The 15,615-nt window shown below is 42.1% G+C and overlaps 1 protein-coding gene across 1 annotated transcript in view; it reads right to left on the reverse strand.

Moving 5' to 3' along the window:
- The window catches only part of LOC128059959 (fatty acid desaturase 2-like protein FADS2B), a 42,049-nt gene extending 26,696 nt beyond the window's left edge, over window positions 1–15,353 (reverse strand). Inside the window, exons 1-2 of the mRNA XM_052652197.1 lie at window positions 15,033–15,353; window positions 2,319–2,429 (exon numbers count right to left, since the gene is read on the reverse strand). Of these exons, the coding sequence (XP_052508157.1) occupies window positions 2,319–2,429; window positions 15,033–15,353 (432 nt within the window). The remainder of the gene's footprint in view (window positions 1–2,318; window positions 2,430–15,032) is intronic.
- Between the last annotated feature and the right edge of the window lie 262 nt (window positions 15,354–15,615).

Below are 15,615 nucleotides of genomic sequence, written 5' to 3' on the forward strand. Positions count from 1 at the left end.
CAGACTTGGAACAATGGACTGGTTCCAAATTGAGAAAGGAGTATGTCAAGGCTGTATATTATCACCCTGCATATTTAAATTATATGCAGAGTATATCATGTGAAATGCTGTGCTGGATGAAGCAGAAGCTGGAATCAAAATTGCTGGGAGAAATATCAACAACTTCGGATAAGATCATGCCACTCTAATGGCAGAAAGTGAAGAGGAATTAAAGAGTCTGTTGATGAAGGTGAAAGAGGAGGGTAAAAAAGCTGGCTTCAAACTCAACATTCAAAAAATGAAGATCATGGCATTCAGTCCAATCACTTTATGGCAAATAGATGGGGAAAAATAGAAACAGTGACAGACTTTATTTTCTTGGGCTCCAAAAGTCACTGAAGCTGGTGACTGCAGCCATGAAATTAAAAGATGCTTGCTCCTTGGAAGAAAAGCAGTGACAAACCTAAATAGCATGTTCAAAAGCAGAGACGTTACTTTGCCAGCAAATGTCCATATAGTCAAAGCTATGGGTTTTCCAGTAGTCAGGTATGGATGTGAGAGTTGGACCTGAAAGAAGGCTGAGCATCAAAGAATCGTTGCTTTTGAACTGTGGTGTTGGAGAAAACTCTTGAGCGTCCCTTGGACAGCATGGAGACCAAACCTATCAGCCCTATAGGAAATCAACCCTGAATTTGCACTGAAATGACTGATGGTTAAGCTGAAGCTCCAATACATTGGCCACCTGATGGAAAGAACCAACTCATTGTAAAAGACCCTGGTGCCTGGAAAGGCTGAGAACAGGAGGAGCAGAGGGCGACAGAGGATGAGATTGTTGGATGGCATCATGGACTCAATGGACATGAGTTCAAGCAAACTCTGGGAGATAGTGTAGGAACATGTAGGCCTGGTGTGCTGCAGTTCACAGGGTCGTGAAGAGTCAGACATGACTTACTGACCGAACAACAATATCTCGGCTCCTACACCTTGTCATAGGAACCGGGCTGTGTCCAGTCTGTGTGCCTGATGGCCCACTCGTCTCAGTACCGTGCTTTGCTTCCTGGCACACAGCCTTGAGGGATGCACATGGGCCTCAGGTGTCAGCCTAAGTATTCGTCTTGGGCTTGCACTTAACCAGTCCTCTTTCCTCAGATTCCTGCTATCCCCTTGTGAGTTTGTTTCTTCATTTCTTAAAATGGAAATATAATTCATATTCTTTCTGCTGCACAGTGATATCTGGATCACCACCTTGTACAAAGTATTTCAAAAGAATGGTACAATTGTAAGCTGTTTTAAAACATGAAGTGCAAAAAAAAAAAAAAAAAAAAAAAAAAGAAGAAGTGCTTAATATTACCTAAAATCCCTTTAAGCTTTGTGTGCAACCATTCTAGTGAATTCTAGTCTTATGGAGGCCCTGCCCTTTGAAGACACTTTTTCAGTCAACCAAAGTCTTGGTGAAATAAAAAAGTGGTGCTTTTCGTGGGGAATACCCAAAGGTTTGGAGACAGGTAGAGGTGAACTGGAGTTCCTGTCTTTGCTTTTCAGAAGGTAGTTTATTCTCCTGGAACTGTAATTTCTCCAATGGTAAAAAGAACTATAATTAGGATATAGTCACATCATTGATTCAACAGCTATTTATGGAATTCCTACTACAGGTCCAATCCTGCACCAGTAGGTACTGAGGACTGAGGGATGAGCAAAATTGACATAGTCTCTGCTCTCATGGAAACTGGTTTAACAGGGAACATCAAACAATTGTAAGCAGTCATGGAAAAAGAAAAGTTACTTGTAAGTTGTGTGACAAGAAGTAGGTAGTTAGAAACATGGAATTACCATTTGGCACAGGGCCAAGCATCCCATTCCTTTGTTTCTCAGAGGTTTAAGAATTCTGAGAATCTCAGGAGGATGTCATTATTTTGAAATATTTGGAATCCACTCATTTATGCTATTTGGAGGAGGCAATGGCAACCCACTCCAGTACTCTTGCCTGGAAAATCCCATTGATGGAGGAGCCTGGTGGGCTGCAGTCCATGGGGTTGCTAAGAGTCGGACATGACTGAGTGACTTCACTTTCCCTTTTCACTTTCATGCACTGGAGAAGGAAATGGCAACCCACTCCAGTGTTCTTGCCTGGAGAATCCCAGGGACGGGGGAGCCTGGTGGGCTGCCGTCTATGGGGTCGCCTGGAGTCGGACATGACTGAAGTGACTTAACAGCATTTATGCTATTGCAGGTCCTCCCAGGCAGAATGGCTGGTTTCCCACAGAAAATGATAAGTTGCCCCTGAAATATACCTCTTCCTCATCTCTCCACATACTCTTGGGTCCCGAGACCTCACTCACATTTTTGTTTATCTCCTGATTGGGCTCTTCCGGAGCAAGCTCTCCAATGAGCAGTGGTTTAAGGTACAACCGCACAATGTCAGGGTCCGGATGCATGGCTCTGAAGACGTCCTGTGAATCAGAGAGAACTGTTAGAGGCTTAAAAATGACATGCTTATTCACAGATATCTCCCCTTTCTTACCTCATTCTGTACCGACCTTAGGAATCAGCACAGACTATGTTATAGAGCATTTACTTCTAACTCTAGGTTGATACTTCAAGTTCACTGATCAGAGTTACCCTTGAAATTCTTCTATGAGAGCCTCACACTGAAGATCCACCCACTGAGTGCATGGCTTACTAGGCAAGTCCTGGGTGGAAAGTTGATCCCCAAGCATTGGAAGAGATTGTTGTTTATTTTATTGAGCATGAGAAGAAGTAGTTGGCTTTGAGATTGTGGGCCATGGTGAATCTTTAGAGTCAAACCTCAGGCTTGGTGTGGAAGTTGCTCACACTGTTTGGAGCGTGCAGCAACCAAGACTGCCTATGCAAACCACATCTATCAGTTTCTCTTTTAGTTCTTGGTCAAGGACCAGGGGACAGAGGCTCTTGCATTGAGTTATTTCCAAGGAAAGACAAGTTAAAGTTGATGATGATAACAAATGTCTAAGAGAGCATGGGAGCAAAGCCCTTGAACCCTTAGTTGTCTAAAGTGGCACTTTCTTGGCTAAGTTTATCACTGAAGAAGCCTTAGCATTCTTTCTAAAAAACAAAAACCAAAAAACAAAAAAGCACCATAGCATTCTCTGTAGGGGCTGGAGACAGGCACAAAATAAAGCTGACCCACTATATTTTTCCAACTCCATTCCCATGTTAAGTAGTAAGTAACTCCAAGTGGCTATGAGAAGCAGTGTTGATTCTCATGTCCTGCTTAAGTTTGGAAAGAAGACATAGACTTTTTTTTTTTCCTCGAGGGATTTAAACTGCTTTGGGGGAAGGAGCTTTCTCCAAGAGTAAGACACTGGACTTCATGCTATTATGGTTTTGAGAATAGGAATGGTCTTTATGAAGAAAAATAACCAAGGTTTATTAATTTGAATATGTGGAATCCACACACAATACCCTGGAGTGGTGGTGTTGCAGAGTGCTGATTAAGAAACCGGATCCCCGAGCAGCCTTCCTACACGTAAGTCTATGCTTGCTGTGTAATTGTGGACAAGTCTCTTGACCAGTCCATGCTCCTGTTTTCTCTTCCCTAACATGGGAGTGATGGTAATAGCTACTCAATTTATAAAGTTATAAAAATTAATTGAGCTGATTAGAATCTGAGTGGTTTATAGTAAATTCTCAAACATATTAGCTCTCTTTCCTATACGTGTGCCTCTGGGCTTCCCTGATGGCTCAGATGGTAAAGAATCCGCCTGTAATTCAGGAGACCCCAGTTAGATCCCTGGGTTGGGAAGATACCCTGGAGAATGGAATGGCACCCACTCCAGTATTCTGGGCTGGAGAATTCCATGGACAAAGGAGCCTGATGGGCTACAGTTCACAGCCTTGCAAAGAGTTGTACATGACTGAATGACTAAGATACACAGGATAAGAGCGACCTGCCTTCCTTCTCTTCAATTAAATATAACAGTTCAGAGATTTTCTTTCCATACTCCACTCGGAGTGAGCTCTGAATTGTTTTAGTGAAGACAATGAACCCTCCATCTTCAAAATCTAAAGCAACTTTAGATACATCTAGAACTACATACAAACCTACACATAGAGCATTTTCATATGCATAGGCTTGTATGTATATATATGACATGAATGAGGCTATTCAGAAGGGTGCAGTATCAACTCTTTAGACTCACTTTTCTAGATTCGGTGATGTAAGAAGGGATTTGTATCTGTGAGAACCAGTCCAGGACCTGCTGCTCCTTCTGCCTTTGTACACTTGCTCTGACCCCCTTGGGAAATGCTGCTTCCAAAGATGTGTTTTCGTTGTCACATTCAATGACACTAAAGTTAGTTTACCTAACCAGGATGAGAGTCATTCGGTGATAAACAATGTGACTAAAACATTTCAGGGTGGCCCATACTGAAAAGTCATGTTCTGCCTGCTGTTAAGGAACAGAGGAGAGTGAGAAACGCTCTGAGGGATCAAGGTCAGGGTGTAGAGCAGGGGTGAGGCCCTGGACTTGCATGTTACTCTGAGAAGTCGCCCAGAGCCCTGGAACAGTGTGCTGAAGCTAATATTCCTCTGGGTTCACTGTTTCTTCTGATCTTCAGCAAGATTCACAGGTCAATACTGTGACAACAGAGCCTGAAGACCTACAGAGTTTTCCAGAAGAGTAAGAATTGCCCTGCTGTGTGGAACTCTTTTCATTGCATTAATGGGCAGTACAAATATGGCTCAGGCAGTCTTAGAATATTCAGTTTGAAGGAATTCACTATTAGAGTCTAGATACTGAGTAAGTTGTGAAATCTTCTCAAAAGACCTTCAAAAATGAGTTGTTATTTTTTCTTAATTAACTTTATTTGACAAGTATGCTCCTCCTGAAGAAAGTCTAGGGGTAAATGAAGGCGAGAGGGAGTAACACCATGTTCTTAGTGTATCCTGTGTACAAGGTGCTCTATGGGCCAGCTCATCATCATCAACTTACTTCTGTGAGGTTCCATCACTTTGTTATACATATAAAGACTCCAAATCTCAGAACATTGCCACAGTAAGTGGGAGAGCCAGGATTTAAACTCAAGGCTATGTGGCTTTACAGCCAGGAAGCCATAAAGGTCCATTCCAGCCTTAACATGTACAGTTCTTTTCCTGAAAGAAGGGTGACACAAGATTGTTTGGGGAGGATGTTAAGATCAGTATATGCATGCTAGGCAGTTAGTAAAGTGTTTCCCCACCTTAGGTTTTAATCACGTGTGTCACTTTGTCTGTGGCCCCAACCTACTTCTCCAGGTTGACCTCTCACCATACGCTTCATGCCTCATCCTGTCCGGTGGAACTCTCCCTATTCGGTAAACACTGCAGGACCCTGTATAGTTCTGAAGCTTTTAATACATGCTGCTCCCGTTGCCTTGACTGCTTTCCTCCATGTTTTTTTTTTTCCTACTTAAAAGTTCCTTCTCAGTCTTGAATATCCAGATGAAATATGGCTTCTTAACACAGTTAGGAAAGTTATTTATGGGCTTCCCATGACTCTTCTGGGCTCCCATGACACTTTGTTCCTAAAGCTTTTCAAATGATGTTGCAGTGAACCTGTGTATTCACAAAGGCCTTTCTCTAGTGGCTTTTACTTTTTTGAAGACTGAGACAATGCATTATTGATTAAATTATACCTGATGTTTTTCACTGTGCCTGGAATATGACATGTGATCAAGAGATGGCGGATGAATAAGGGGAAGGGTGAATGAACAGAGCAGTATATGACTTCTCTAAAAAGGAGAAAGTTGAGAAGTATTGATTTCAAAGGATATGGGTCTTAAGCACTGCTGTCTCTTCCCCTCCCTCAGCATCTCTATTTTCTGATCTCTTAACTACTTTATCATCTCTCATTTTCATCTGTTATCTTTTGATTCACTTCTCAACCATCATCTCTATTTCCTAACCTCTTCATAAATTAACACTGTAGCTCCTCTTAAAACTGATCATTTCCCAAACAGTATCAGCAGAGAGGAAAGATGTGATTATCTTTGCTTTCACAGTGACTTTGAAATCCTGCTGATTTTTTGCTGATATTTAATGGGGGCTGGAAATGTGCCCATTATTGGAAGAGCAGTATGATCCCTAGTGGGAGAGACAAGTATGTAAAGTGAGAAGGCCTGAGAAGGATCATGTCCTTGTAATTTAACTACTCTGTACAGGCTGTGCCCCGCATCAAGGCACTTGGCCTAGAGGGTATGTGTGGGTTGAAATTCAGGAGACACTCCATTTGCCAAATATTGTTCTGCAATCAATCAAAGTGTGTGCCTATTAAGCTTACACCAGAACACACTGCAGGGAGCAGTGCGGCATGTTGTTTATGTCGGGAAATTTGCTTAATCTCTGAGGCTTTGATTTGTTTTCTAACTGTGGATACTACTTAGTCTGCTCCATGGGCTCATTTATCCCTTCATTCATTTATTCCTTCATTCATTTATTCCGTCATTACATAACCTTGCCGAAGACTTAGCTGAGCAACAGAAAGCTTAAGCTTTGGAATCAGATGCTATTAAAATGATGATGTTTTTATATTATTATCATTGTTTGGTTCCTCTGAAGTGGGTTGAAATTTCCCAAAATTCAGAAAAAAAAAAACCCACCCATGGTGAATTTATGTATATAGTCACAAAACAATATAACTAGAACATAAATTTTGATTTACTTATCTCAAAAAGCTCACAGGGGACTTCCCTGTCAGTCTGGTGATTAAGACTCCATGCTTCCAATGGAGGGTGTGCGTTCCATCCCTGTTGGGCAACTAAGGTCCCACACGCCTTTCAGCACAGCCGAAAAACAAAACAAAACAAAACAAAAAAAACACCACCTCACCAGAATATTCAATACCCAACCGCGGACACCCATTCCTACACCTTTGGGTAGTTCCTCTTCTGGTTCCTTCTCAGATCTCACCTGTTTCAAGGCAAATGCTAAATCAAGGTCCCTTGTATTTCTGGGAGATCACAAGTTTTGAGTAGGCTGATTTATCTGGAGAATATAGTCTTTGCCTTCATTTGGGAAAAGAGCCACTTTGGAGTGGAGAATGTTTACATGAAGTCACTAAGATTCCCCTCCACCCACACGGATAAACAGAGTGGTATTTATTTATCTATTTATTTTTGCCATAACTCACTCTATTATTTGAGAATTTTCATTATTTGAGATTTTTTCCTGTGATATACTTAACTAAGCTCCAGGCCAGACTCTCTCTCTATCTCCACTGCCCCCACCAAAGCTGTTCATCTTTCCGGCTTCATTATCTCGTAATGGCAACTGCCACCCACCTACCTACATAAGGCATCCATCAGACAGTTTAGACTCCTTACCCCTGCTTACTTACCCAGCCACTTATCCCCTGTTATAAATTATGTCTCCTGGTTATCCACCCCTCTTCCTCATTTCTGTTGTCAGTGCCTTTCTCAGGACTTCAGCATGTTCCCTGGACTCCTTCTTTCGTTTTGATTCTTTTAAAAAAAATGTATATGGGGCCGTAGCCTATTAACAATGTTGTGATAGCTCCAGGCGGACAGCAAAGGGACTCAGCCATACAGATGCCTGTAACCATTCTGCCTTGACTAACTCTTCTTGATCTTCAGCCTTTACTTAACCACCAGGCTGACATTTGAAAGAGTCCCTCTTCATGGCCTTTGCCACCCATTAGCCCTTTAACTGCACTTGTCTCTTTACTCTTGTACCTTGTTTTCAACTTGAACCATCATTCAAATGAAAATCAAATTAAAATTTAATTTTAAAGTAAAAAATGTTGACAGCCCACAAAAGATGCAGTTATGACTGATGACAAGTTTCCTTTTACAAACAGCTAGAATCCTGGTTGGTTTCCTTGTAGGATTGGGTGTAGGGAAGGATGCTGGGCTAGAGAAGTGTCATTACCGGCAGTGGGAGGAAAGGAAGACCTACAGCGATGGTAAAATCCAGAGTCCTTCGCTCAGAACTCAAGACCCTTTCTCCCCCTCCTCCTCTCTTTCTTTACCTCGCACACCCTTCATCCTCTCTTCCTCCTTCCCCTCTTCTCATCCTCAAGCCATCATATCGACCAGGATTGAGCTGAGCAAAGGATGTGGCCAAGCCGGGAGACCTATTCTGCTGGTGCTTCCTCGTGATGTGAACCTGATCTGTATGCCACCTCTGTACACCTCCTCTCTTGCCCCACCCCAGCCTTGCCTCTGCTGATTCCACAGGAGTCTTCTGGACCTGCACACAGCTCTATCCTCGTCCACCTTGCAGTCTTCCAAGCAGTTGAAACAAATTTTGCTATATTTCCTCCAGGCTTTTGTCAACTTTTTCCTGTCATATTGGATTTTTATTCTGATGAAGAGCTTGAGTTTCTCAGTGTCCCTCTCAGACCCTGATGTTCAGACTTGAGGTGGCTTAGCATGCAGCTTTGGTGATAACCATGACTCCTTTGTTCTGAATTGTCTGCTCTTGTGCATACCTCACAAGAGGTGTGTGTTTACTTCTTTTGTGGAACCCGGAAATATAGTTCACTTACTTGTATAAAACTTGGGACTTCCCAGGTTGTGCTAGTGGTAAAGAACCCACCTGCCAATGCAGGAGACATAAGAGATGCAGGTTCGGTTCCTGGTAGGGAAGATTCCCCTGGAGGAGAGCAGGACAACCCACTCCAGTATTCTTGCCTGGAGGATCCCCAAGGACAGAGGAGCCTAGTGGGCTCCATAGGGTCAGAGATGACTGAAGTAACTTAGCCCAACTTAGCATGCAGGATGCTTCATACAGACATGTTGTAATCTATGTGATTAATTGCTCTTGCTGGACATATAGGTTGTTTCTGGCTTTTCATAGGTAAGCTTTTCTAGGTGAGAAGGTCTAAGCCTTGACTTTAGTTATTAGCATTGTGCATTAGTTTTAAATCATATATTTTGAAGAAACAATCAAATCAACAATATGTTCTATAATAGGAATTGATGTGCCTGTGTCTTGTATGATAGACTTACCCTCTTCCAACAACACAAGAGAAGACTCTACACATGGACATCACCAGATCGTCAACACCGAAAAAAGATATATTATATTTTTGCAGCCAAAGGTGGAGAAGCTCTATAGAGTCAGCAAAAGCAAGACTGGGAGCTGACTGTGGCTCAGATCATGAACTCCTTATCAGCAAATTCAGACTTAAATAGCAGAAAGTAGGGAAGACCATTATGCCATTCAGGTATGACCTAAATCAAATCTGTAAGTATTATTAAGTGGAATTGAGAAATAGATTCAAAGGACTAGATCTGATAGAGTGCCTGATGAGCTATGGATGGAGGTTCGTGACATTGTACAGGAGAAAGGGAGCAAGACCATCCCCAAGAAAAAGAAATGCAAAAAGGCAAAATGGCTGTCTGAGGAGGGCTTACAAATAGCTTTGAATAGAAGAGAAGTGAAAAGCAAAGGAGTAAAGGAAAGATATATCCATTTGAATGTGGAGTTCCAAAGAATACCAAGAAGAGATAAGAAAGCCTTCCTCAGCGGTCAATGCAAAGAAATAGAGAAAACAATAGAATGGGAAAGACTAGAGATCTCTTCAAGAAAGTTATAGATTCCAAGGGAACATTTCATACAAAGATGGGCTCAATAAAGGACAAAATGGTATGGACGGAACAGAAGCAGTAGATATTAAGAAGAGTTGGCAAGGATACACAGAAGAACTGTACAAAAAAGATCTTCATGACCCAGATAATCATGATAGTATTGTCACTCAGCTAGAGTCAGACATCCTGGAATGTGAAGTCAAGTGGGCCTTAGGAAGCATCACTATGAACAAAGCTAGCGGAGGTGATGGAATTCCAGTTGAGCTATTTCAAATCCTAAAAGACGACGCTGTGAAAGTGCTGCACTCATTATGCCAGCAAATTTGGAAAACTCAGCAGTGACCATGGGACTGGAAAAGGTCAGTTTTCATTCCTATCCCTAAGAAAGGCAATGTGAAAGAATGTTCAAACTAGGGCACAATTGCACTCATCTCACATGCTAGTAAAGTAATGCTAAAAATTCTCCAAGCCAGGCTTCAGCATTGCATGAACCATGAACTTGCAGATTTTCAAGGTCAATTTAGAAAAGGCAGAGGAACCAGAGATCAAATTGCCAACATCCTGTGGATCATCAATAAATCAAGGGAGTTCTGGGAAAACATATGTTTCTGCTTTATTGATGATGCCAAAGCCTTTGACTGTGTGGATCACAATAAACTGTGGGAAATTATGAAAGAGATAGGAATACCAGACCACCTGACCTGCCTCTTGAGAAATCCATATGCAGGTCAGGAAGCAACAGTTAGAAGTGGACATGGAACAACAGACTGGTTCCAAATAGGAAAAGGAGTACGTCAAGGCTGTATATGGTCACCCTGCTTATTTAACTTGTGTGCAGAGTACCTCATGAGAAAAGCTGGGCTGGATGAAGCACAAGCTGGAACCAAGATTGCCGGGCAAAGTATCAGTAACCTCAGTTATGCAGATGACACCACTCTTATAGCATAAAGTGAAGAACTAAAGAGCCTCTGATGAAAGTGAAAGAGGAGAGTGAAAAAGTTGGCTTAAAGCTCAACATTCAGAAAACAAAGATCACGGCATCCGGTCCCATCACTTCACGGAAAATAGATGGGGAAACAGTGGAAACAGTGTCAGATTTTATATTTTTGGGCTCCCAAATCACTGCAGATGGTGATTGCAGCCATGAAATTAAAAGACGCTTACTCCTTGGGTAAAAAGTTATGACCAACGTAGACAGCATATTAAAAAGCAGAGAGGTTACTCTGCCAACAAAGGTCCATCTAGTCAAGTCTATGATTTTTTCCCAGTAGTCATGTATGGATGTGTGAGTGGGCTATAAAGAAAGCTGAGCGCTGACGAATTGATACTTTTGAACTATGGTGTTGGAGAAGACTCTTGAGAGTCCCTTGGACTGCGAGGAGATCCAACCAGTCCATCCTAAAGGAAATCAGTCCTGGATATTCTTTGGAAGGACTGATGTTGAAGCTGAAAGTCCAATACTTTGGCCACCTGATGTGAAGAACTGACTCATTTGATAAGACCCTGATGCTAGGAAAGACTGAAGGTGGGAGGAGAAGGGGATCACAGAGAATGAGATGGTTGAAGGGCATCACTGACTCAATGGACATGAGTTTAAGTAAACTCTGTGAGTTGGTGATGGACAGGGAGGCCTGGCGTGCTGCAGTCCATGGGGTGGCAAAGAGTCAGACATGACTGAGCAACTGAACTAACTAACTAACTCAGTAAAATTCTTTGGACAAAATGACAACTTATCTCAGAATAACTAAGGAATAATAAATGTCATTTTTGAGTGTTTAATCTGTGCCAGGTATAAAAAGAAGACCTTTATTTTATCTCTGCTGACTTTGACATCCATACTAAGACAGAAGTATCATTATCCCACTTTCTAGATAAAGGAGCTGAGGCTCCAAGGCTTCAGCAAGCTCCTCAGGACATTCCTAGTAAGTAGTGGAGACAAGATGCAAACCACACCTCTTTCATGCCCAAATTTGTACTCTTAATCATTAGACTGGACACCTCAAAAAGTTTTAGAATGATTGACCACATGAATGAATGAATGAATGAGTGACTCTATGGAACAAGCTACCTTGGTATCATTATGTACTTTTCATGAGAAGGATGGACGCTTGGAGAAGAGTTTCTATGTAAATAAGGAAAGATGCCCCCCTCTGGGCAGGTGCAGCTATGGTCCAGGGCTTGTGCACAGAGATCATATTTGGTGCACATTTGCCTTTCAGGGCACCACCTGCAAACACTTTTTAGGCTGTAGAGAGACAGCATCTGACCTCAGGTTCTCTAACTAGAGTCTCGCCGTTTCCCCACCACATACTCCTCTGTTCCCAAAGAGTTGGCAGCAAACAATCAAGATTTCTAAGCAGGTGGTAAACAGGAAATGTTAAGCATACCTCTGAGTCTATGGACGTGTGATACAAATAACAATATCTATGGTTTAATGAAAAGGGTGTCTGGCATTATGCTAAACACTTTACAAGCTTTAGTCTCATTTTCTAATTAGATGGGTAAGGTCATTCCCATTATGCAGATGATGAAGCTGAGTTCCAGAGCATTTCAGAGACTTTCCCAGGCTTATCTAACTACTATACCACACCTCAGGCTCCATGGACTCTGAGTGGCTATGGAATACCTCAGTTGTCAGAATTCTCCTGGCACCCTTCCATCTTCTCTAGCCATCATCCACTGGGGACTTTCCTCTGAACATTCTGGATCTGCCTTCTAAAAGTCTAGGGTACATGACTGACCATGCTCAGGGTGTTCATCCTTAAGGCACTAATCCTGAGGTGTCATGGGTATTTTCCCACAGGTTCTGATTGTTTCTATTTTATTAATCAATTCTTCCTTGTTGACTAGAATTGGATGCAGAATCGTGGTCTTTCTCTAACTTCTGGGAGATAAAAACTCACCAGCAAATTGCAAATTCATCAGCTGACCTGCTTTCTGCAAGCTACATCTACCAGTTATATTCAAGGTGGTTGAAGGTTCATATTTTCCTAACACATCCTCTGAGCTGATTCTGTGACTTGTGTTAGAAAAGCATCGTCCATATTTTCTTTGTGTTGTGGAGATGAGATCTGTGGTATTTTTTCCCTCTTTCTTTGCCACTTTATTTTTTTTTAATTGAAGTAGAATTGCTTTACAGAATTTTGTGATTTTCTGTTATTCGTCAACAAGTATTTTTTCCCTTTATTTTTGTTAATTTTTCTCTCAATTCTTACACAAATGCCTGTCACTTGGCTTCTTCTATCTTCAGCTCTCTGGCTTCCTAGGGTCTTCCTGACACATGTGAGACTCCCATCATGGACTACAAGCTCATGCACACTTTCCCAGGAAAAGGTTGAGCTTTGCTTTAAAAATATCAGATCAGATTGGAGTGGTGGAGATGTGGAAGGGTGTGTTCATAAAGGCATTTCTCTGACTACAGAATCAAGACAAGAAGATCGTAGAAGACCCTGATTAGACAGAGAAGTTGAGAAATTTGGAGAAAATGAGAACTGGGGAAAGATGTTGCTAGTGTCAAAAACCAAAATCTTTCTTACTTTGCAAGCTTGCCGTATGCTTGTGTATTCTGTTTTTATCAGTCAGGTAACACTCACAGAGCAGAGCTTCATGAATCAATATTTTTAGTCCTATGCTTTGAAACCAGTTGGAAAAATTATATACTAACATGAAAACAATAAGGGTAACATAAAAATAATCTGTTTAAATTTCTACTCAATAATATGCTAATTTTCTGATCTTGAATTAGTTTATTTAACACCTTTTATTCTCCATTTCTTCGTGTGTATAATATGGAGAAAAAGTTCCTAATTGGGCTAAAACCAACTTTCTTATAGAATATTTTAGAAGGGAGTCCTAAATATATTTAAGGATTGAGAAACCTCCTTCTTCAATATTAAATGGAAATTTTATTTTTAAGATCAGCTATCAAGGGCTTTATGGTAAAAAACCTATCTGATTTTTAAAATTTGTCGCTGTTATTTGTGGACTGTGAGATACATTATTTTCATGTGTTAGCATCAGTTTTTTTCATCTTTAATATGGGAATACCATTCACTTTCCTTATGGTGAGGTTTAAATGAGGCCATGCCTTTGAATGTGTCTGTGGTATCTTAGGGCTTCCCAAGTGGTGCTGATGGTAAAGAACACTCCTGCCATTGCTGGAGAGGTAAGAGATACAGGTTCGATCCCTGGGTCAGGAAGATCCCCTGGAAAAGAGCATGGCAACGTGCTTCAGTATTCATGTCTGGAGGATCCCAAGGACAGAGGTGCCAGGCGGGATGTGGTCCATAGGGTCGCAAAGAGTTGAATGTGGCTGTATGGATGTGAGAGCTGGACTGTGAAGAAAGCTGAGGGCCGAAGAATTGATGCTTTTGAACTGTGGTGTTGGAGAAGACTCTTGAGAGTCCCTTGGACTGCAAGGAGATCCAACCAGTCCATTCTAAAGGAGATCAGTCCTGGGTGTTCTTTGGAAGGACTTATGCTAAAGCTAAAACTCCAATACTTTGGGCACCTCATGCGAAGAGTTGACTCATTGGAAAAGACTCTGATGCTGGGAGGGATTGGGAGCAGGAGGAGAAGGGGACGACAGAGGATGGGATGGCTGGATGGCATCACCGACTTGATGGACATGAGTTTGAGTGAACTCCGGGAGTTGGTGATGGACAAGGAGGCCTGGCATGCTGCAATTCATGAGTTCGCATAGAGTCAGACATGACTGAGCGGCTGAACTGAACTGAAAGCTACTTAACATGCATGATGCATGGTATGTTAGGCCTCCATTGAAAGTCTATTTTTTTCAGCTATTTTGGTGGAGGAGAGTTATGAGGAAAACCAGTGAAGGAAAGTGGTTAAGACTGAAAGTTAAGAAAGATAAGTGTTTTGAATCTGAGATCTGCTGGCTTGGTGAACTTGAGTCAGTCACTTAACCACTCTGATTTCAGTTACTTCTTCCATAAAAGTGGGCTGTATCACCTGTATCCCACTGAATGAACTGCACGACTAAAAAGAGCTCTACAAAGTCTAAAAGCCTGTGTCACTGTACGCTTCAAACACCGCTCAACATTCTGATGCTCGCCAGATGGACTGCTGTCTACTTCACGCACCCCAGTTGTTAGGAGTCTGAGAAATTTCTACGTGGGTGAAGACGTTTTTCCCAGATTTTGCTCACCTATTTGTAATTTTCTTCTTATAAGACAATAACTACATTTCAAAACCAAACAAATAAAACAAAAAACATAATGCCAAGAACAAAAACCAAAACCTGCAATATACATAGTATCTACTGTCAGCATGTGAGCCCACCCCAAACCTAGTGCAATTAGCTTTCAAGTTTTTGCTGGATAGGAATCCTAGAAAATTGGTTTGGGAGGAGATGAGTGATCATGGAGCTTGAACACATAGTTGAAATGCTTTTGGAAAGACAGCCAAGGTCCCAGCCACCCAGCAGCTGGAACAGAGAGCGAGAGGGCAGGCTTTGAGCACCTTACCGTGGCATCTTCCCCAGCGCAGTAGTGGAGGACCTGCCGCCCACCGGGATGCCGGTCTGCCCAGCCAGTAACATCGTAGACCTTGCGATTGATCACCAGCCACTGATCAGTCTTCTGATTGTGTCTCTGGATCTCCTGCCAGGTGTATGTGTTGAGGCTTTTTCTGGGCAAGTCACACTTTGCATTCGCCTCCTGCCTTGCAGAGAGCTTGGCTTTCCCACTTGCTCCTGGATTCCCATTTGGCTGATGCTTCGCACCTAGGTCCAGCTGGTTCTCATCTATGAGGCTCCCATTGCCCTCAGGCTTTTCTTCAAATGTCATTGTCTTTGTACTTTTAGAATTTCTGGCTTGACACCTGGGATTTCTAATCCTCACCTGACTGAACTACAGAATGACCTTTTCCCTCTCCTGTGAAGTAAGCCTACACAGAAAACTGTTTAGCCTACTTGACTCTTGGCAAACCTGATGGTGAGCTCCTTCCCAGCCTCTCACTTCTCTGTCCTGTGTCTTTTTTGTCCTGATGAAGACTGTACTACCTTTCCCCGCACTCCAGAATGTTGGTCTACCTTTCTCTCTTCTCTCT

This window comes from Budorcas taxicolor, chromosome 15 (assembly GCF_023091745.1).
Source record: "Budorcas taxicolor isolate Tak-1 chromosome 15, Takin1.1, whole genome shotgun sequence".
Taxonomy (NCBI): domain Eukaryota; kingdom Metazoa; phylum Chordata; class Mammalia; order Artiodactyla; family Bovidae; genus Budorcas; species Budorcas taxicolor.